Source organism: Ailuropoda melanoleuca, chromosome 2 (assembly GCF_002007445.2).
Source record: "Ailuropoda melanoleuca isolate Jingjing chromosome 2, ASM200744v2, whole genome shotgun sequence".
NCBI lineage: Eukaryota > Metazoa > Chordata > Mammalia > Carnivora > Ursidae > Ailuropoda > Ailuropoda melanoleuca.
In genome coordinates this window covers 189,767,842-189,789,833 of record NC_048219.1, presented here as the reverse complement: position 1 = coordinate 189,789,833, position 21,992 = coordinate 189,767,842, and the positions used below count along the sequence as shown (strand labels likewise).

General features: G+C 42.4%; 1 protein-coding gene across 1 annotated transcript in view; it reads left to right on the top strand.

Moving 5' to 3' along the window:
* Positions 1–21,992, top strand: part of DNER (delta/notch like EGF repeat containing) — a gene marked incomplete at its 5' end in the record, with an annotated part of 319,258 nt that overhangs the window by 280,687 nt on the left and 16,579 nt on the right. Inside the window, 2 exon segments of the mRNA XM_034655313.1 lie at positions 2,637–2,759; positions 12,545–12,658. Of these exon segments, the coding sequence (XP_034511204.1) occupies positions 2,637–2,759; positions 12,545–12,658 (237 nt within the window).

Genomic DNA, 21,992 nt, shown 5'->3' with positions numbered 1-21,992 from the left:
GATTCTACCTCTTGGCTATTGTGAATAATGCTGCAATGAATACAGGAGTGCAAATATCTCTTCGAGATCCTGTTTTCCATTATTTTGGATAAATCCCAGAAGTGGGATTATAATTCATATGATGGTTCTATTTTTAATGTTGTGGGGATTCTCTATATTGTTTTCCATAGTGGCTGCACCGTTTCACATTTCCACCAGCAATGTACAAGGGTTCCAGTTTCTCCATATCCTTGCCAACACTTTCTATTTTCTCTGTGTGTGTGTGTGTTCATAACGGCCGTTCTAACAGGTGTGATGTGACAGCTCATTGTGGTTTGGGTCTGTGTTTCCCTGTGGGTTGGTGATATTGAGCATCTTTCTTGTGTACCCTCCTGGCTATTTGTATTCTTACACCTTCCACAAAAAACAACCCAAAATGAATTAAAGACTTAAATGTAAGACCTGAAACTGGAACACTCCTAGAAGAAAACATAGGGGAAAACCTTCATAATATTGGTCTTGGCAATGATTTCTTGGATAGGATACCAGAAGTACAGGCAACAAAAGCAAAAATGGACAAGTGGGGCTCTATCAAAGTAAAAAGCAGTGCAGCAAAGGAAGCAATCGACTGAATGAAAGCTAACTACAGAATGGGAGAAAATGCTTGCAAAGTATCTATTTGATAAAGAGTTAATAACAAAATTCTTATAAAAAGAAAGATTTTCTGTTGAACGTAGATCAGGAGTCCGGAAACCTGTTCTCTAAGAGGCTGGCTGGTAAGGATTTGGGGCTTCGCAGGCCAGCGGTCTCTGTTGCAACCACTCAGGCTGCCACTGTAATGGGAACACAATAGACAATATGTAAATGGATGAGTGTGACTGTGTCTCAATAAAACTTCATTTACAAAACCAGACTGGGATGGATGTGGCCTGTGAGCCAGAGTTTGCTGATCCTTAATCTAGAGCAGTATTCTCCATCTGGCTCTGTTAGCATTTTAGCTGGATCTTTTTTTTTGGGGGGGGGTGTCACGGAGGGCTATCCTGTGCCTCGTAGGATGTTTGGTAGCGTCCTGACACTGGATACCAGTGGCAGGCTCCTTCCCCTCTATCCTAGTTGTGACAACCAAAACCGTCTCCAAACATTGCCAAGTTCTGGGGGCAGAGTTGCTGTCAGTTGAGAAACTCTGATCTACATGATCAAAATACTGATGAAGGGTAGTAGGAAACATTTCCCTAAAATTACAAAGAGTAGGGTAAGACGGAAGAATTGAACACCATGGCCTGTTTGTCTCGGGTAGGTCGAGGTCTCTGCAAAGGGGCTGTTATCACTGCCTCATTTGGGAAAGCAGTTCAAAAACAACTGAGATAGGAGCAAACGTGAAAAGTGTTGTGTTAATACTGCAGATATGAGCTTAACCTACTTTTGCAATAGGCACAAGAAATAAAACAGTTCAACACATTAGCATGTCCTAATGGAACTTTCTGAGTTTGAGGGCTGGCTATGAGTCGGAAAGCTGGGAAAAAAAAGCAAAACAAAAAACAAACTAGTAATTCTAGTTCTCATTTGAGCGAGGGTTTATTTTTTCTGCTTATCTGAATTCAGAACCGACACAGGCAGGGTGACTTTTGAAAGCACTCACGTGTTTCTCATTGTTTGGACAGGGCCAGAAAAAAAAAATGGCTTGGTTTCACTGCAAATTGGCACTGATGCATGTTTTTGAAAGTTAAAAACAGTATAACATTCATGAGTGAATCTCAAAGAATGTTGTCTTCTTGTCCTTTAGAATAAACACCTGTGTTGTAAACAGAGTAAGAGCCATCTTTATTGGGAAACCGTTGGTTTCTTTTTCTTCATTGCTCTTATTTTAACAACTAGAATTTTAAAGTATGATTTAAAATTATTATAATTGAGATAGTAGTTTTTATTTTTTTAAAGATTTTATTTATCTATTAGAGAGAGAGAGAGAGAGCAGAGGGAGAAGGAGCAGATTCCCCGCTGAGCTCGGGGCCCGACATGGGGCTTAATCCCAGGACCCTGAGGTCATGACCTGAGCTGAAGTCAGCTGCTCAACCAACTGAGCCACCCAGATGCCCCAAGCTAATCACAATTTTAAATTAAAAAGAGCCCCACGTTTTATCAGGAATTTCAGTGAAGCCTTTATAACTGACTTTCTTCTTGACTTAAAGAGCAAAGGAAATACATGGATCTCTTTCTCTTTTAGTAAAATTCTCTTTAGTTGCTAGATACAGCTTTCTGATTGGAGGAGGAGTGGTCCACATCCTTGAAAGGAGCTGTTTCTCCCATGCTGTCAGCCCTGCTCTGATTATCCCTGTCTCCTGTGGCCACAGGAGATGTACTCAGTGACCCTGGTCTCCGGGTCACCAGTGCCGTTGGACACGATAGAGTAATGAGACCATCTGGGGGATAAATGGGATCACTCCTTTTATACTTGGGATCCTGAAAAAGGGTGATGAGAACAGCCTCTTCCTAGCCTTCCTGGAAAGCCACATTTCAATCATACCAGGGGACCCAGCCCTGAAACCCTGTCTGTCTGTGCCATGCTTCCAATGCCCACTCCACCACCTTCCTTGTAGGCAGGTTCAGCCTGGGTTTGAATGGAGCCCGTTTGACTGCAAGCCTTTTTCTCTACCCTTCAGGTTACCACGGCCTCTACTGCGAGGAGGAATATAACGAGTGCCTCTCTGCCCCTTGCCTGAACGCCGCCACCTGCAGGGACCTCGTTAACGGCTACGAGTGCGTGTGCCTGGCGGAATACAAAGGTGAGCACCGCTCGGCCTTCTTGTGCCCGAGTGGCCTAAATGACATCATGGATTTCTCAACTCAAATGCACACACCTTGAGTTGGAGCATTACATTATTCAGAGTAAAAACCAAATGCTGGAGATGGGATGATTTATGGGATCGAAGAGAGCAATTAGTAAGTCTGGGGTTTCCTCTTGATAAACTGAAAAATCTCTCTCCTGCCCTTTCCTTCTTCCTTTATCCTCACTCTTTTCTCTGTTGAATGTGGAAAAACCTGCTGGTAAGAAGTGAGCCTAAGTGCACCGTCGGACACGGATCAGAGGACAGGGCTGGGGAGACCACGGGGGAGGGACGCCTGCTGCTCTGCGGGGCTCGCTGGCCAGAGACAGGACGCTGGGCTGTCGGTAGAGGACGCAGGTGGAATCTCACATTTGGCAATAAAGTTAATTCTCATTAAATGAGTCAGTTGCAAGGGAAATGTTAGCTCATTTGAGTGGACGCGTGTCAAAGTCACTCTGGAAACAGCCGACACTGACAGAGTGTTTATAACGTGCAGACCTTGTTCTAAGCCCTCGTGTGCATGAACTCACAAAATCCTCACAATAATCCTGTGAGGTGGCAGTGGTGTCCCTCAGAAGCCCAGCCAGCATGTCCCTAACGCCCTTTCTTCTGCCTCTGCGGTGGGCTCAGTGGCGTGGCTCCGTTCAAGCCCAGACACCCTCGGACGGCACCGCGCCAGGAAACCGTGTTTATCAGCTGCTGTGCACATTTCTCTAAGCCACAACTTCAGGGCTGGGTTTAGATTTTTGTAATGCCTCTGTGGGCTCTATTTATAGCCATTTCATCTAACCTCTGGCTCCCACTGCTTTCTTGATACCATCCATCTGCCTGGTAACCTGGCCTTGCAGCTGCTGTTCCTTCTCATCGGATGGACCCACCTTTATCTAGTGGCCTTTTTGGTGGGCCTTCAGGGTTTGGAGGCCACGTCGGATGAACTTGATCTGGTCTCTCTGGCTGGAAGGGAGGAGGCTGGGCCAAGTGTTTGCTTTATGTACGGGAGATCTGAGGCTTCTCTCCGAGTGTGATGCCCATTTAGAGCCAGAGCCCTCCACTTCCGCCAGGGCAGATGTGCTGGCTTCAGGCACGTGGATTTCATTCCAGGGTTTTCAGAGTATTGAGAAATAGGGAGTCTGCTTGATTCTGGAAAGAAGAATAAAGGAGCAATGAGTCAGGAGACCCAAGTACCTCAGCCGAATCGTGCCTCTGGCTTCCTGCTGAGCCGGGAGTCATCTCTCAAGCTGACCGGTCTTTATTATGTCCGCATAAAGTAAGGACAGTGTTGCTTACCGACATTTTGAAATTCTTCAATGACAAAATTAGGAGTGGATGTGCTTCCACAATTAAAAATTCCAAATTCTTCAGTCGATGATACATCTTCCTGTCTTTGAGGCATTGCTTGTGCTCTCATGCCTAAGCAGTAAGAAATAAAATTACACGTGATGAGCCGCAGATACGTGTGTTGATCCTTCTGTATGCGCTCTAAATTCCACCCCTTCTGTCTTTTGGGGACTTGCCTCCCTCAGTTACTGACTCTCTGTGAGGGCTGACCCAAGAAGGAAGGTGACTCTGGAGGGTATCCCAGTGTAGCAGAGGATTTGGATTCTCAGGAAGAGGATGCAGGTGTTGGGAGCCTTTGCACACAACACGGTTAGAAGGGAACTGAATCAATGGCTAGGGGAGCTCCAAGGACCCTCAGTTTATGGAGAGGAAGTACGTGCTGTGAATACGCTCCATGTGACCTCATGATGTGGGCAGGGGGTGGGGGGGCTTTACGGATCTCACAGAGACTGGCTGTCCTCTAAAACAACTGCACAGTTGGGCTCACCTGGTCCTTTATTTTCTGTATGGTTGAGAGAAAATGGTCTCTATTCATCCCCGGAGAGCCCTGAGAACCCCAAACTGGGAGGCTTCCACCCTGTGCCTTAGTAGACAGGGCTACCAGTTGCCCGGCCTGTCCAACACTGGATGGAAGTCTCCAGTGGCATCTGTCTCTGCCTGACATTGTCACCCTTCACCCTGGCCAGTATGGGGAGCCTGTCCCAGCAACCCCCACAAAGGGAAAATAATCTAGAAAATAAAAAATGAAATTGCAACAACAACCAACAACTCTAACCACTCCAGAGATGAAGTGAAAAAAGTAATGTATATTACTCAGACTTGAATCTGGATCTGGAAAAGCCAGGAGAGTAACTGTTTGGGGGTAGAAGTGAAAATACGAGGAAAGGGAAATCCTGACTGACAAGTGGAGAGAAGATCCAGGAGATCTGTTTCCGTCTGGATGGTGGCTGCCCCAGAGGAAGAAGGAACACATGGGAATAAAACCAGAATCGACTGATTACTGGAAGGAGAAGCCTATGAGCTGCAGAAAACGAAAGTGTTCCCATAGAACGAATCGGGCTTGCAGAGTGCCAGAGGGATTAATGAAAGAGATGATACATGATTTGAGATTTGCTGGTAAAATTTCCAAATCTAAGGATGAAGAGAAATCCTTGTAAGAGTCGTCACAGGGAGCACAGGTAACATACAAAAGAAGGAGAGTCAAACCCGTACTGGCCGCTCCTCTCTGTAATGAAGCTAAGCAATACCGGAGCAGAGTTCCAGGCTGCTCGGTGCAAAGGGTGGCTAGTCCAGGATCCTTTACATCTGAGGGCAAAAGGAGACATTTTGCACATTTAAGAATATGGAAGACATAACACCATGTCCCCTTTCTAAGAAACTTATTTTAAAAAGTCTTCTCACTGAGCTGGAACTAAATCAGAACAAATATAACTAGATAGGGGAAGACAGAGAACAGGAGGAAGAGGGTTGAACAAACTCCTTTAAATGCATGGATAAACCTAAAAGGATGATATTAAAGTGATTGTGGATGGTAATTTAATAGTGAAGAAAAGTCTTTTGAAAACAATAGGTATACCTGCTTTACCAGTTAGTTCTGCCATATAATGAATCACTACAAAGTAGTGGCTTGAAAAGATACCCTTTAAATTGCCAGCGGTTCTGTTGGTCCAGGCATGTCTTCATGGATTCCTTGCTCGGGGTCCTGCAAGGCTAGAATCAAGACGTTGGCTGGACTGAGTTCTCATCTGAAGTTTGAATAAGAAAGGGTCAACCTCTGTGTTCCCTCCAGTTGTTGGCAGAATTCATATCCTTGTGGCTGAAGAATTCATGGCAGCTTGCTCCTTGGAAGGTAGCAGTAGAAGGGAGATGAGAGAGAGCTTGTGCTGTTTCATGCCTCTCCCATCAGGAGAGGAACCTGCACCTGCTAAAAATCTCACCTGATTAAGTCAGGCCCACCTAAGGTCAACACAAAACAAACTGATTAGGGACCCCAACTGCATCTTTGAAATCACTTAACTTTTGCCAGATGCTCTTGTTTCAAAGCTCACACACAAGGGAAGGGTGTGACTTATTGGGGGTCCCCCTAGGGTGTGTCCATTATACCTATTCATAAGGAAAAATTTAAATGACCACATTCAAGTTTCCTATCATTTTAACTAAATCCATGGGTTGAAGGGGATGGGGATGGGAAGGGTTGGAAGACATACACACGTGTTAAAGATCTCATCCCCACGGGCAGGTGAAGTGATCATTTAACTTGGGTATATGTGTAGAGACCCTTAGGTTTAGATTTAAAATAAGACTCCTGAAGGGAAAGCCCAGCAGCATAAATGGTCAGACTTGTAAAGTAAGAGTGGTGGGGAGGGGGCGGCGGGTGGTAGAAGGGACTAAGAGAGAGGTGGAGGGAGCTAAGTCATGCCCTCCAGTCCAGGGGAAAAGTGAGTCATAAGATCCTGTGCCTTTCTGTCCTTGGGGGATGGACATTTGTGCCTCTTTGGAAGCATTTCCCTGAACATATATTTACATCTAGGATGTGTGCATAAATCTAGGAATGTACTAGACGGGTGAGCAGCAAGTCCTAACAGGTACTTACCTCTGGAGTTAGGACTTAGGTGGGTGGCGTGTTGGGGGAGAGGGGGTTGGGACTTCAGCCTCTTACTTTACATATGCATTTTTTAAGTGGTGGTTTTTACTGTTTTATGTTAAAATAGAACTTAAGTAAATGAATATGACTTTCTAAAAAGAATGCGTATAGTAAGAGCCCAGGCAAGTATAGCTAAGAACATTTGGAAAAAGGAAAACAATGAGGGGAACTTCGCCAGGTGTTTATTATTATTTATTATTACTACATTCATGTGTTATGGGTGCAAGAATGGACAGCTAACCCAAACTGAATAATTGCCCAGAAACCACCATCTACAATAATGTATGACTCCTAAGGAGGAATTGCTGTAAATGGGAAGGAATTGTTTTGTGTTTTTCATAAGTGGTGTTGGAGAAATTGGGCTGCCATGCAGAAAAAAGAAAGGTTTTTGAACTTCTAAATACATTCCATGCGAATTGGCAAAAAACACTTTTCATTGACTTTGTGTCCTCCTGTACTTACTTCCTCCCCCCTAGAGTTGCTACAGATAACATCTCAATTTGTAACACTTTTATTCTTTTCTTAATCCTCTTTGGTTTGGGTCTTGTCCACACCGCTCTGCTGGATCTCGTGGTGACCTAACCGAAGACTTTTCAACGAGATCCCAAAGCCTACCCCTCCCTCTTCTGACTCCTGGGTCGTGGATTCCTACTTCCTTGCCCCACCGATTGCTGGCTCCCTCTTGAAACTCACTCTGCTTTAGCTTCCTTCTGCAGCCCCGTTCCTGTCCCCTGACTTTTGTCTCCCTGCCGTCACTGAATCCTTGCCCTCTGGACGCCATGAATGTCTTTGGTCCCCCAGGGTTTCCTTTTTGTCCCCTCTCTCTTCCCCCTCCTCTTTGTCCTCATCCAGCCGTGCATCCACTGACTGCAATGTTGGTCCCCGAACATGTGAAACCTCCCTTCTTGACCTCTCTCAACTTTGTCTCTGTGTTGGCTGTGACACTGATGGTCAACCTTGTAGAAATCCCCTTTCTTACGCTAAATCATCATCTCCTAAAAGGCAGTGACTATAATAGGTTTTTTTCCCCCTATCAGTTCTCTGTGCTCTTGATGCGGTGGCTTGCACAAAGGCACCTGCTCAATCGCCATCTTTTTAGTTGAATTGAAATTGCTGCTTAACATACTAACTAAATAAAGGAAACCAATGTGAATGTTTTCCCAGAAAATTTCCTCTGTAGGTCATGAAATTGTTAGAAGCAAAATGCATGGGGGGGACTTGGAGTAACCTTCCTTTGGACATACCGAAATGCTCATCCCTCCTGCAAAATTAGCTCAGAGCTAGTTCATGAAAAGACTTTTAAGACTTCGGTTAGTTCACGACTTAATATTTTCAAAAAGTCAAGTTGCCCCTATGCTGTTGACTTTTATTTTAGCAGGAAAAACTAAGTGATCAACAGTATACTCAGTTGGAATTTTTGGTTGCCAAAGTTAGAAAGAAAATATTTCAATTTTTATTTATGAAAATGATGTAACAACAATAATAAAATTTTGGAAAGAAGAAAATTTGAGATGGCTCATAGTTTTACAACAGAACACAAGAGCAGTAAGCATCTCTGTTGTTTCCATCCTTTTTAAATATTCTGTGTTTTCACAGATATAATGGAGTATACCTATAATTTTTATATTGTTCTGCCCATACCTTCCTTTTGTAGTCTATTTGTTTTAGATATTACTAGGAAGTCTTACTAGTTCTTTGTTAAATGGCTATGTAATATTCCCATAGGAGAATATTTATCTGTTCCCTTGTGGCATCTGATGTGAGGCTGTTATAAACAATTCTGAAATGAACATCTTCATAGTATAATTTTTATACTTTCTGAATTTGGGGGGCTGGGATTGGATTTCAGAAATGAGATCACATTGTACCCACAATGTTTGGTCACATTGTACCTGATTGCTTATTTTAAAAGTCTACAGAAATTTGTTATTGAAGATGAGAACACTTTCTTTGTTTGCCCAAACTGCTCTTTTCTGTGTAACAGTGAACAAGAATTTCTGGATATTTTGTGTACACAGCCCTTCTCAAATAGTGAGATAAATGCAAAAATGAATAAGTCAGGGCTTCTTCCTTTTTTAGGCTATTATTTAGCTGGAGCAGCTGAGGCTGGCACACACACAAGAAATAATGAGGCCAAGGTCGAGATGTCAATTGTAATTTTTGAAATAGTTTAGAAGAGGTTGGCCTCTGTGGTGGTTGAAATACTGGGAAATTTTTTTGTGGAAGAAGTAAGTTTGAATAAAATAAGATGAGGTCTGAAAATGAATATTAAGTTCAAAGAACACCTAGAGTTAATTTTCTTTACCTGACTTCATTTTCCTGGAGCTAAAATAGTGACTTTCAGTTTTCAAAATATTAATCACGACTAAATTGTGATGGCGATAAAGATTTACAATTGGCGTGCACCTCTTTGAATTTTTGCTCATTTTAATTCTAAAGTTAATTTCTATACAGAGCCCTGTTGGAATAGAGCTCTTTTCAGAAACATTGCCTCTCTATCCCTTAATATGAAAAGTATGAATTTTTATTAGTTTTGACTGAATTACAGTTTATTTTTGCTTGAGACTAAACATAAGTTTCGTAATAGTGCGTGCTATGTCCTTTGCCAACGGGTGATGCATGTGTCATTCCACAGACTTAATTTGAAGTGTGGACCTGGTTTTCCCTGACAAAATAGGGTGTTTTTGAGGCAGATTTGGAAAGGCTTCTCACTCCTCTGGCAGTCCTACCTGTGTGTCAGCCAAAGTACACTGACTGTCGCCCCTCCTGAAAGGACAGGATTCTGGTGATACTTCCAGAATTTCTTCCACGCGTTAAATCATGGCCTCTGCTCTCAGGGACCTCAGAGATTTGTCAGGGGGAGTGGGGGTGGTCAGACAGGAGAACGGATAAGTCCTGCTTTAACATGGTAAACTCTAACAGCGTGAATGTCAGCGTGCTCTCGATGCACGGTGCTGGAAAAATGGAGCTTTCTCTTGGGAGACTCAGGTTCAGCTTTCCAGAGAAAGAGCATTTGAGTTAGGCTTTGACAGATAGAATGTGCCAGGTGAAGACCAGCCCGGGCAGAGGGAAAGGAAGGCATTCTTGTCAGAGGAAATGGATGTCCAGCACTCAGTGGGCTGCCCGTGCTCAGGGCCCCTGGGGAAGGGGCCTGAGAAGGAGGGTTTGAGTGGGAGCTCCTTGGCACATCAGTGGTGTTCATGACTCTGTTCTCTGTCTTCAAGGTTTCCAGCTCATGGTTGTTCAGCTCTTAAGACAAGCTGAGCAATACGACACATAGTTTTTATATAGGGATTAGCAAGGCTTAGAGTATAGAACCCAAGTGCTCATTGGGGACTTTTAAGACCATCTTGCTTTACAGCCATCGTGTTTCTGTGAAGATGAGCTTTTGTCCGATCTTGCTGCCAGAAAACTCTCGATCTCAAGTGACCCTATGTCTTTTGAAAAAGAGAAATAACAAGGGATAAAATTTTTGCCAAAAAACCCCCCAAAACACCCAAAAGATTGAAATTGTTATTATCTTGGGTGTTTTCATCAAATCGATCTTATTGAAGTATTTTAAGGTTAAGATGTTCAATTATTTAGCCTACAATTTGCTTTTCTGCCTCGTTGGAAAAATGTGGTCCTCTGCATGTTAATGTATTCATTGTATTAATAGTATGCAGGCTTGATTGGCTAATGTTACTAGAAACCCAGTAAAGATCATCGTTGGTCATTCTTTCTTTAGATCTAATGGACATCTTTTCAGATTCCAGGCATCTCTGAATTTGGTTAAAGCTCTATTTCCCATTACATTTGAAAGCCTTTTCTGTCACCTGGTTTCCATTGATCAGCCTCATGGGAACTTGGAAATATGTGGATCTTTGTGTTTTGATAAACACTTTGAAGCAGAAAAGACTGTTTTGCATTTTATTCTTTTGGCTGAGCCCGTGTTACTTGGGAATCAGTGAGAAAATAGAAGCTTCTGGGTGAAAAGACTGTATACACCCAAGTGAGGAAAAAATTACCGGTTTATGCACATCTTTAAATTTGTTTGATCTCATACATCACCTGGGTTGCCTGGATTGGTTAAGGACAGTGAAAGTTGGGGAGGCTCATTCCAGTTACTGGAAACAGGGAGGGAGCTAGGATGGGGCTTCAGGGGTCCTCATCCCACCAGGCAGTGGGATCGGGGTGGTGGGTGCAGGGAGAAAAGCCAGGCAAGGATCTGAAAGGCACTTTAGGAAAATATCTGGCAGAATATTATCATGGGGTGGGCACGAGGGGCAGAGGATAAAATGGAATGCAAAACCATCCATTCTAAATGCTTTGCCAGGCTCAAAGAAGTTGTTCCTATGACTACAGATAGGCACTTCTCTTTCCTCTGACACTTTTTTTCCTCCCTTTTCAGCCCAGCTTCTTAAGACGCTGAAAAAGAAATGATAGACAAAAATCCCAACAAGAATAATTTCAGTGACTAAATGATGAGTCACTGGGTGTGTCAGTCCTTTACACAATATGAGCTCAGTAATGAAGTAGAGAGAAAATTGAGTAAATACCATTCCGTTACTATTTGCTTTCTGCTTATTTTTCATCAGGAAGGGTGAATCTATCATTACATACATTCTCATACAGAATATAATATAATCTATCTTCCCCTCCAAAGGGCAAGGGATGAGAGAGAGATTAATCCATTCATCTATCTTGGCCTTCCAGTGAAACAACAGCAGAAATCTTACCTTTCAAATAACGTTGGATTTTTAAAGTTTTTAAATAAAATTATAAAGCAATAATTACTCATTGAAAAAAAGAAACTCCACCAATATAGACATCCCTGATGTGGAAGCCAAAATAATTCAGTCCTTCAGTCCTCCTTTTGCAAACACACATGCACACATAAACTTTTTTTTACACGCATGGGAAACTGCTTTTGCTGTAAAGATTTTGAAAGTGCCTACTTTTTGTGAAATGGCTGTTGAGCTCTGCGGAATTTCGTACGCTTCCACGACCAGTCTGAGCTCCCTCTCAGCAAGCTACTTAGCAAGCACAGGCTCAGATTGAGATCGCTGGTGGTTTCGAATGCCACCTGCCTCCCGCACCGGCTTGTGACCTCGCATGCTTTCCTCATCTGCAAAATGGGGGTAGGGGAAATGAGGCTATTGGTTTCCTGGTGTTGTTGCCAGGATCCAATGAGATGCAAAGCCTGGTGTGGGGTCTGGGACAGAGCTTGCGCACAACGCATGTTAACTTTCGTACATGATGATAGGATTTAGTCTTTAGAATAAAGTCTAAGGCCCTGTGGCTCCCTTTCTGCCCCACAGTTCCCCAAAGTAGAACCAGAGCTCATTTCAATATGACTCCCCATCTTTCCCTTCAGGAGGCCGCTTATTAATTATATCGGTGTCTTATAAAGGATGTCTGGCTATTTTCTGCTTCTTTTGGAGACTTTCAAAACATTCTGATAAATGGTATCTTTCAGGGTTCTAACTTGCTGTTTCCCAGACTTGGGGACACATAGTCAGAGAAAGTACAGAAAAATGACTATGGCGGGTCCTAAAAGCAGAAAATGAATTTATTGTGTCCTCATCAGATGTGTCCTCTCGACAGTCTAGTCAAGAATGGGCACATGGGTGTGCATGCACACACACGTGCACACACACACGTGTGCCTCTGGGAATCTGCCTTCATAGAGTTCAGGGCTGTTCCAACACTTTGTTTCCAGAGGCCATGGGGGCTGGAGATCCCTTAGCGAGTGACCCCTTTTGTATCTTTTTCTCCGCAGGAATACACTGTGAGTCGTACAAGGACCCCTGCGCCAATGTCAGCTGTCTGAACGGAGGCACTTGTGACAGTGAGGGCCTGAATGGCACCTGTGTCTGCACACCTGGGTTTACAGGCAAGTGGTCCGGGAACTGAGTTTTCAAATTTACTCCCAAATCCCGAAGATGGCAGCAATTAAAAGAAAAACAAAAACTCAGAAATTTCTATGCATACGTTATTGCAAAATATGAATACCATTGCAAAATGCAACTGGCGTTGCTTGGACAAAAATCTATTTTAAAACAATTGGCTGTGTTGTCATTAAATGAAGTTCTTCTGAATTCAGCACTTGGTACAGAGACTTGCTGACATTGCCACTGCTCTACGTTTCCAGAGCCGTAGCTTTGAAACATGAGAAATGAGCCATTACACCAACAGCTGAGAAAGTTTAAGTGTTCACGGAAGAAGGGGAAAGGAAGGATCAAATGTGTCTTTTCTAGAAACTGCATTCAGTGACCACATTTATTTTTACTGAAAGGTACAACAGTGGCGGGATTTTGTAAAACGAAGGGGAGAGGTGGTGGTGGGCAGTGAGGGGAAGAGTGTTGGTTGTTAGTGAAGGTACAGATGCTCGAGGTGGGGGGGATGGGGAGACAGAACTGCCAAGAGCAAAGTAGATCAGGAGAGCAGGGCGCCGGGCTGGGTGCAAGAGAACCCTTAGTGGCCGCTGAGCTCTGAGTGGGCAGAGTCATTTCTGGACTAGGGAGCCTTCTAAATCACGCCCTACCCTGGGGGCTTCAGGAAGATTTTGAATCCCTGAAATTGGTTGTGAAACATTGTACATATGTGTCTCTGTTGAGAGGAGGCTCGCATTTTTGTCATATTCTCAGAAGGAACTCTGAATCACTGGGGTAGGAAAGGTTCCATCCTTTGCTTTTTCATCAGAACCCAAAAGTCCTGAAATGCAGACAAGTCTAGGTGTTCAGAGCTTGCTCAACCAACAAAAACATCTCGGTCTCTCTGGTTTGCAAGTTGGGAAAGGTTGACATATAAAGTGCCCATGGAAGAAGGTGGGGACTTCAGCTGCAGGAAAGCCTGTGTTATCACTGGCTGGAGAGCACCTTGCCGTGCTCGCTCTCTCCCCTGCCGAGCCACTGCGGCCACCTCCCCAACCCTGGAGGATTTCACGGAGCACGGGCTCCCGGTCCATCCCTGCGGAGCCTCTTGTGTGCTTCTGGGGAAGATGCCAACAGTCAAGATGTGGGAGAGGCGACTTCTGATCTTCCTTCTATGTATCTGTGTCACATCCTGTGTTTTCCTTTTGGGTTTTCCTGGGACTGAGAAGTGGGCTCATTCCAGAAAATGATTCGCAGATGGTTGTTTTGCTGACTGGTTTATAAACACACACAGACATTTATACTCATCAATGGATGCAAAAATAATATTGGGGAAGCATTCTGGGTTTTCTTTTCCCAGACATTTTTATCTTGCAAATCATAAAAAGCATGGAGGGAAGATTAGAAAATATAAGACCATAGGAAAAAACCCCACTGCTTAGCACCACCCTGCTCAGAGGCAGCCATTGTTAATATCTTGATACAAATATATCCAGAGATTTTCTGGAAGGTCTGTGTGTATAACATATAGTGTATAGTGCATATGCATATGCATATGAATTCAAAAAGGAATCATATGGCTCCTACACTATTGTAACCTACTTCTCACTTGAAAATACATGTATATCATAAATGTGTTTCCACCTGAAGAAATATCCTTCTGTTTTAGCATTTTACTGGCTGCCCTATAGCCCATTATATAAAATGTTTTTCCCTAACACATCGCCAATTCAGCTTTTGGGGGAGTTGAGAATTTTCCCTACTATAAACCACATTGCAGTGAGTATTCTTGTATGTACATCTTTGTGGACTTGTCTGATTATTTCTTTGAGCTAATTTCCCAGAGTGCCAGGGTCCAGGAAAGTATGTACATATTTCCATATCGCTCTTGAGAAAAAGCACTGTACCAAATTCACTCCTATCTAGAGTGTACAGGAGTACCTATTTTCTTGACTTCACACAGATACTGAGAATTGTCATTCTGGTGGCCAAAAATGCCCTTTAAGTGTTGTCTTAGTTTGTAGGTCTTTGACTCATAGTGAGATTGAATACTTTCAAATTACATGTATGGTCATTTGTGTCTCTTCTTGTAAACTCCCTATTCATAGCCTTTCTTTGCTTTTCTACCATTTATGTTAACCAACCTTTCTACCTTCCTTTCTTTTACTTTAAATTTTTATTTCAATTTCAGTTAGCTAACACTTATGTTAATCTTGATCCTTGATTTGAAATAGCCCTTTTTAACATTTTGACATTTTATATTCCATAGGTTTTAGCATATTAACATATATGACACATATATAACACATTTTAACATATATGACATTTTATATTCCATAGGTTGCAAATATTTTTCTACTGCCATTTGCCTTTTAAATGTATAAGAGTGTTTTGATTTCCTATATTATATTTTATTTTTGCATAATTAAATCTCGATATTTTCTTTTGCTCTCTTTTCTTTAGTTTCTTGCTAGAAAGACCCTACACATCAAGATTTTATAAATATTCTCCTATATTACCCTAGATTTTATAAACATTCTCCTATATTATCCTAATAACATACTAGTTAATTTTGTGCATGCAAATCTTTAATCCATTTCAAATTTATCTGGGTATCTTATGGGAGATAAACTGCAATCTTTTCTCCAGAATATTTGCCAAATCTCCAACTTCCTAATCAGCATTCGGTCTTTGGTATCTCTCAGATACCTTGAGCTATAGATTTTCTTCTTCCTTCTTTCTTCATTTTTTTAAAAAGATTTATTTATTTATTTTAGAGGCGAAAGGGTGGGGAGGGGCAGAAGGAGAGGGAGAGAATCTCAAGCAGACTCATCGATGAGCACAGAGCCCTACTCAGGGCTTGACCCCAGGACCCTGAGATCATGGCCTGAGCTGAAACCCAGAGTGGGACGCTCAACTGACTAAGGCACCCAGGTGTCCCCTCCCTTCCTTCTTGAAATGTTTGTTAGCTCAATAAGTGGTATTAGCAGCACCTCAAGTTGTTCTGCCCAGAAATTAGGGTCTCATTTTGTCCTCTCATCCTCTTCTCCCTTATCTGCATCCAACCAGCAAAGAATCCTAGAACCTCTTAGATCCTCTCACTTCCTGGAGCTGACACTGGGCTGCCTTCATCTCCGCCCACATTAATGCAGCCCCTCTTACTGGTCTCCTCACACCCCTTCACCTTCACCCCTAACACATTCCCCACACTGTGGAGACCTAATGAAATGAATCTCTAATCCCGTTGCTTCCTACTTAAATGTTGCTTATTGGCATTTCATTGTTTTTAAGAGAAAGATCAAAGCCCTTAGCGTGATTGTCAAGACCCCAGCAGTCTGGTCCCATCCAGCATTTCCTGCCTTGCCCTGGTTGGTTCCTGAGCACCCCAAGTCACGATCTTCTCAGTAATGTTCTTCCCTCCATCTCCTGCCCCCTGGTCTCCTCTGTTCCCCCAGCCCACCCCCAGGTGTCTCTTGGAGGTACTCACCCTGATCAGAGGGAGCAGTGGGACTCCTCCATGAAGCAGGTTCCACCATCACTCTAAATTGGTCTTTGAAAACAACAAATGTTTATTTCTCTTCAGCCCTGGTAACCGTTCTGACTGCCGAGGACCGCAGAACAGTTCCCAAAGTTGTTTGGAGAGCTGTGCTGTTAATATGTTTTACAGAACACTGGTCCCATGAGATGCTTCTTGGAAAATCATCTGTGGCCAAATAAATTTGGGACATGGTACCATGTGGAGATTCACAAAGGATGTCTGGGAACTACAGGCTCTGAGAAGTCTTCCAGTAAAGAATTTTATTTGCCTTTGTTTATTTTCCAAATATTGTTGATCATAGAACCTTTCTTCCCCCTTAAGAAGAATCTATAGTATTCTGAGAATCAGCATGCTGTGGAAGTCTGATAACATATGCACTTCCACCACGTAAGGAATGATGCTGCCTGTCCTCTTTCAAGTGCTACTTTGGCACCAAATACTCTTTAATGTTACCTGAGAGTTAGCAAAACTTACTCTTGGCCAACTATTAAGCACTCAAAAGCTCCCTAATTGACTAAGTGGAGTGAATTAGGCCAATCATTGTTGTATAATTAGACACTCAAACCAACGGCTCATTTACCTTTTGAGATCGGCTTTTTAAGCTCGGGTTTATTCTGCTCTTCCTCTAGCGTGTTTGGGTGAGACCTTAGATTATTGATTTGAGGCTCTTCCTTATTTCTCATCTATATAATTTGGTGCCATAAATTCGCCCTTCAACAGTTCTTTGGCTGTGGGGGCACCTGGGTGGCTCGTGATTTCAGCTCAGGTCATGATCTCAGGGTCCTGGGATCGAGCCCCGTGTTGGGCTCTGCACTCATCGTGGAGCCTGCTTGGGATCCTCTCCTCTCTCTCCCTAAAGTAAATAAATAATATCTTAAAAAAAAAAACCCCAATTCTTTGGCTGTGTCCCACAAATTTTATGTCAATTTTCATTTTCATTCAATTTTGTTTGGGTTCCTTTAGATTTTCTCCTTGATCCATGGAGTATTTGTAAGTGTGTTATGTAGTTGGGGCTTTTTTTTCTTTTTTTTCCATGCACTTTTTGGGCACTCCTGAGTTGCTGGCCTCTCCAGCCTCTGGTCTGGAACATAAGCAGCCAGAAGAAAACTCAGGAGCTCACCGCCACGTTGTTGCATGGGTCCTGAGTTTCCCGGCCAGTCTGTCTCCTCCTGACCTCTCAGAAGCTTCTCATGTTTGTTTCCTGTATAATGTCGAGAGTTTTTGCTTGTTGGAGGAGTAGGAAAAATATTTCTGTTTCAGTGTTTGGGAAGCAGAAATCTCATTCTGGCTGTTTTTAGGATTTTTCCTTGATTACTGGCTTTTAACAAATTGATCATGACGTTCTTTGGTGCGATTTTGTTGGTGTTTATCTCACTTGGGATTTGGTGTAATTCTTGGATCTGTGGTTTTATAATTTCATCAAATTTGGAAAATTTTTAGCCATTATTCCACCAAATATTGTTTTATGCCTCACTCCCCTTTCCTGGGACTCTAATTACATCTGTTAGACTACTTTAAATGGTACAACAGGTCACGGAGTCTCTATTGAGTTGAAAATAATTTTTTTTCCCTGAGCCTCAGTGTGTTTAGCTTCTATTGCTGTTGTCAAGTTTACTGATTTATTCTGCAGAATCTAGTCTGCTGTGAAAATCATTAGTTATTGTTTTTAATTTCAGATGTTGTAATTTTCATATCTAGGTGTTCCATTTGGTTCTTTTCTAGATCTTTCCTTTCTATCCTAATTTTATTCATATTTTCCTTCACATTTTGAACAAATTCGTTGTTTACTCACCATCATCCGTGATTTCTGCACTCGTGTCTTTGGACTGATATTTCTTCTGGTTATGAGTCACATATTCCTATCTCTTTGCACAGGTAACAGTCCTTGTGTGGATGGATGGTCATTGTAAGTTAAGTTACTGAGTGACTGGGCTTTTTGTGTTTCTTTTTTTAAGTGCTGGCCTTTTTTTTTTTTTTTTTTCCTGGCAGTAAGTTACCTGCTGACCTGATTGATCCTTTCAAGTTTTGCTTTTCTATTTTGGGGAGTGGGTCTGTGCTCGCCTTTTCTCTAGGGTTAGAGATGCTCTGCCACCTTGTCCGACTGAAGCACTGGGTGATTAATGAAATATCTGCATTCTGACTTGTGAGATTTTGAACACAGTCCTCTAGGAGCTCCGGGAACTGCTCATCCTTCATGGTGTTTACCAAGCCCATGGAGTTCCAATGTACTCACACACAGGATTCAGCCACAAACTCAAGGGGACACAGCGCGTTTCTGACGCTTTTTTTTTTTTTTTTTAATGGCTCTGTCTTCTCTGGGAGCCTGTCCCGCACGTTGCAGCTAACTCGTCTCCCACAAAGTCTGGTTGTCCTTGTTTCAGGGAAACACTGTGTTCTCAGTCGGCGGCAGGCAGGAAGCCAGGACGATCACGGCACTCAGCTGTTCTGTTTTCCTTCTCTTGGGTGTATTGCCTGTTGTCTAATGTCTTCAAAGTGTTTTTCCTTAAATTTATATTTCATCCGCTTTACTGTGGGAGGCCAAGAGATCTTTCTGTAACTCCATCACAGCGGAAGAAGTTCCAGATAGTTTTTAACATTCATTTCATCTAGAATAAAATACCTGGGAAGCATGAAGGAGGTATAGTTAAAGTACCCAGTCTAACGCCTGGCACACAGTAGCTCTATATTTAATACTCGGTATTCTGATTATAATGATTTTCATTGATATCATTCAGTGTGGGCTGTATTAATTGAAGGATTTACTCATAGCAGTGACTTTTAAATTTTTTTTTCACTTTCATGTATCTGAGTAAAGCATACAGGATTAAAGAGCGCACTTGTAAATTTGCATAAATACTATCAAATTTGATACCTGCTTTACATACTGCCTGAGAAAGTAGTAGATTGAAAAGAAATTGTAAAAGATTTAAAGCTCAGACTCCGACTTCCAGCCTTAGTCAAGTAGAAATTTCATTATGTATTCTCTTTACAAATGTTATTCAAGCACAACAGTGATTTAAAAGTAATTGATTTTTTCCCCAACTCAAATTTAAAAAGAAAGTAAGCGAGTCAACAAAAAAGTCATCTGGCCCAAGCCAGCAAAAGCATAAAGATTTATTAAGTCAACTCTGAGTAAGGCAAGGTGATATAATACACCAAGAACTCTTCTAAAATAAGCCAGAATGCATATGGCTTGAATGGGATGATGGGGTGCTGAGTCGCATACAAAAACGTAATACTCTTACTATGGGGAACTAGAAATGGATTTACATACAAATGAATATACGTACAACAGAGTCGCTCTCTATAATTCATAATAAATCTTCAAGTACTTTGCGTATTTCTGATGTCAGAAAGCATGATTGTTGTAAGGCAGACAAGAGCAGTCACGTTTGGAAGTCTTCTGGTTGAAAATTTTCCTCAAGGGACACCATCAGAATCACCCCATGTCCATATTCCTACCACCAGCTTAGGGCATGGTGAAGGTCTCGAACTGAGAGCCAGGTGGAGGATAAGCAATTCAACCAGAGGTCAGGAGCCTTAGTCTGTAAGATAGACCACTAGAATAATCCAAGGGTCGCTGTGCCCTATGCATCACCCCAGGGGTTGGCCAGAGGACCTGTTGCTATGGAAATAGCTGCTGGCTGGTTGCGCCCCAGATTGGCATGGAGTTTATATTCTTAGCTAGTGTCATTTAATCTGTCCCCAGTATGGCCCTAAGAACACAGAGGTGAAGAAATCCAGATGTGGATGGGCTTGGGCCTCTCTCTGGTTCCCAGTCCTTTAGATCCTGAGTCTTGATAGTTTATCCATACCTATGAGTTCATTCTATTTGCCTGTCAGTTTTCTATTCCTATCAAATCCTTCCAATCAAGGGGAAGCCCCAGGAGGAGACAAACCTACAGACCACAGACTTCTCCCAACTACGTTAGCGCCCCTTGGAGATCCAAAAACCTATACTTGCCTTAGGGGCTAGTCTGGACCCTGGATTGGGCGTTTACCTTGCTGGTCCAAAAAGCTCTGCACCAGAGCAGGAACAGATGGGCTGGACTAGCTCTAGGACTGCCTAGAATTGAGGGGATTAGAAGGGTTTGACGCTGACATTGGACTTGCAGAGCAGCGTGGAGCTTTTGAGTTTTGCCGGGCGGTGGAAGCACGGAGAAGTCAGGCTGTTTCTGCAGCTGTGGCTGCAAAGTTAACAGACATTTTATTGCAGAACTTGGCAGTTTTCAATGGCCAGCTCGAGACAGCCATTGTCCAATAAATACCTCAATTAAGCTTGTCTTCCCAAATGGTTGGAAAGTAGTACTGATGTATATATATTTGTCAAGGCCCTTGATTTAATCGTTTTAATGTTTCTCAGCACGTTCTTGTTTATATGTCTTCTCAACTAGTCTACCTTGTAATGCAGGCTCTAATAGTTAAGTCTGTGCCCTTTTACACTCGGAGTGATTGCCCCATTAATAGCAAGACGACCTTTGAAATAGGTTAGTGAGAGGCAATCAATTTCATGTCTTTGCCATTGATGTAAATGACTATATTTATTGTGGGAAACACATTCACGTAGACACTACTGAATTACAATCAACCTAGTAGGGCCTCGAAGTAATAAACGTTTTATTCGACAGATTTCACTTAGTTAAAAATAAAATAGTCAGATGCCAGGTAAGAAGTGTGAAATGAAACAGACACGGAATATTTCAGCATGAGATTCCTGCTCTAAAATGGGCTGGGAGTCACATATGGTGGTTTAATAAATGCAAGGTAAACCACTAGCAGACAGGAAAGTACTTTAATACTAATTAAGTAAGCTGGAAGTAACTGTCCGCGTGTACACCGAAACATCGCCTTTGAAAACGGACAAAATATTTGATTTTGCACCTTTGCTTTAGTCAACGACTATAGCAGCGCTAAAGGGTTTTTTGGTTTGTTCTGTTTTTTGAGTATCACCTTTTATACGCATCTAAGCAAAAAGAGATCTATTTTGAAATTTTCTTTTTCTCATTTTCAAACTAATAAGAGAGGTTGCCTCAATTTGAAGTATCCTGTTCCATTCATTTGATGAGATGCCTTTCAGTTTGAGACGCATACCCATCTTGTATTGGCTCATAGTATTGCTTAAAATCGGTAAAGGTGGCTTTGTTTTTGTAACTTGTGATAACAAGCTACTTCCTGTAAGTTGGAGTTTGGACCACTGAGACATCAGCCCATGGTCTGGTTTGTTAGTTTAAACCAGGCTTTCTCTGATGGGGACAGGGATGCCCCAAAATGTTGTGTCTAGGCAGAGTCAGGAGCTCCAGATCACATTTTTCATCATGGGGGAAGGACAGGCTGGAGTGAACGTGAGCTTCCCTGGGGCCATCGTTTCCCAGGGGAGATTTGAGTCAGAGCTAGACTAACCCTAGTCCTCAGAACTGTCTTCTTTTGGGAGGGGGGGACACTGATGCTCTTCCTGTGCTTTTCCATCTTTCCCAGAAGCATATCCAGGGATTGGGAAAGTGAAGTAAATGTTCATAATTGACTCTGACTAGGCACACAGCTGTGCCCTAGAACTATCCAGAAAATAGTCAAATATCCAGACTCACACACGCAAACACTTGGCCACAAAAAATAAATTAATTAATTAAAAAAATAAAAAAAAAACAAACCATAAACTGAATTTTTGGCTTTCTGGAAAATAAATAAGAAGATTCAGCTGATGAAATTCAAAATAAAATAGACTTTTAAAATAAAAGCAGGAACCCCAGTTCGCTTTTCCCATCAACCTCAAAAGGTTTATTCAGACATGAGAATCAGCCTCAGTTAACTATTTGACT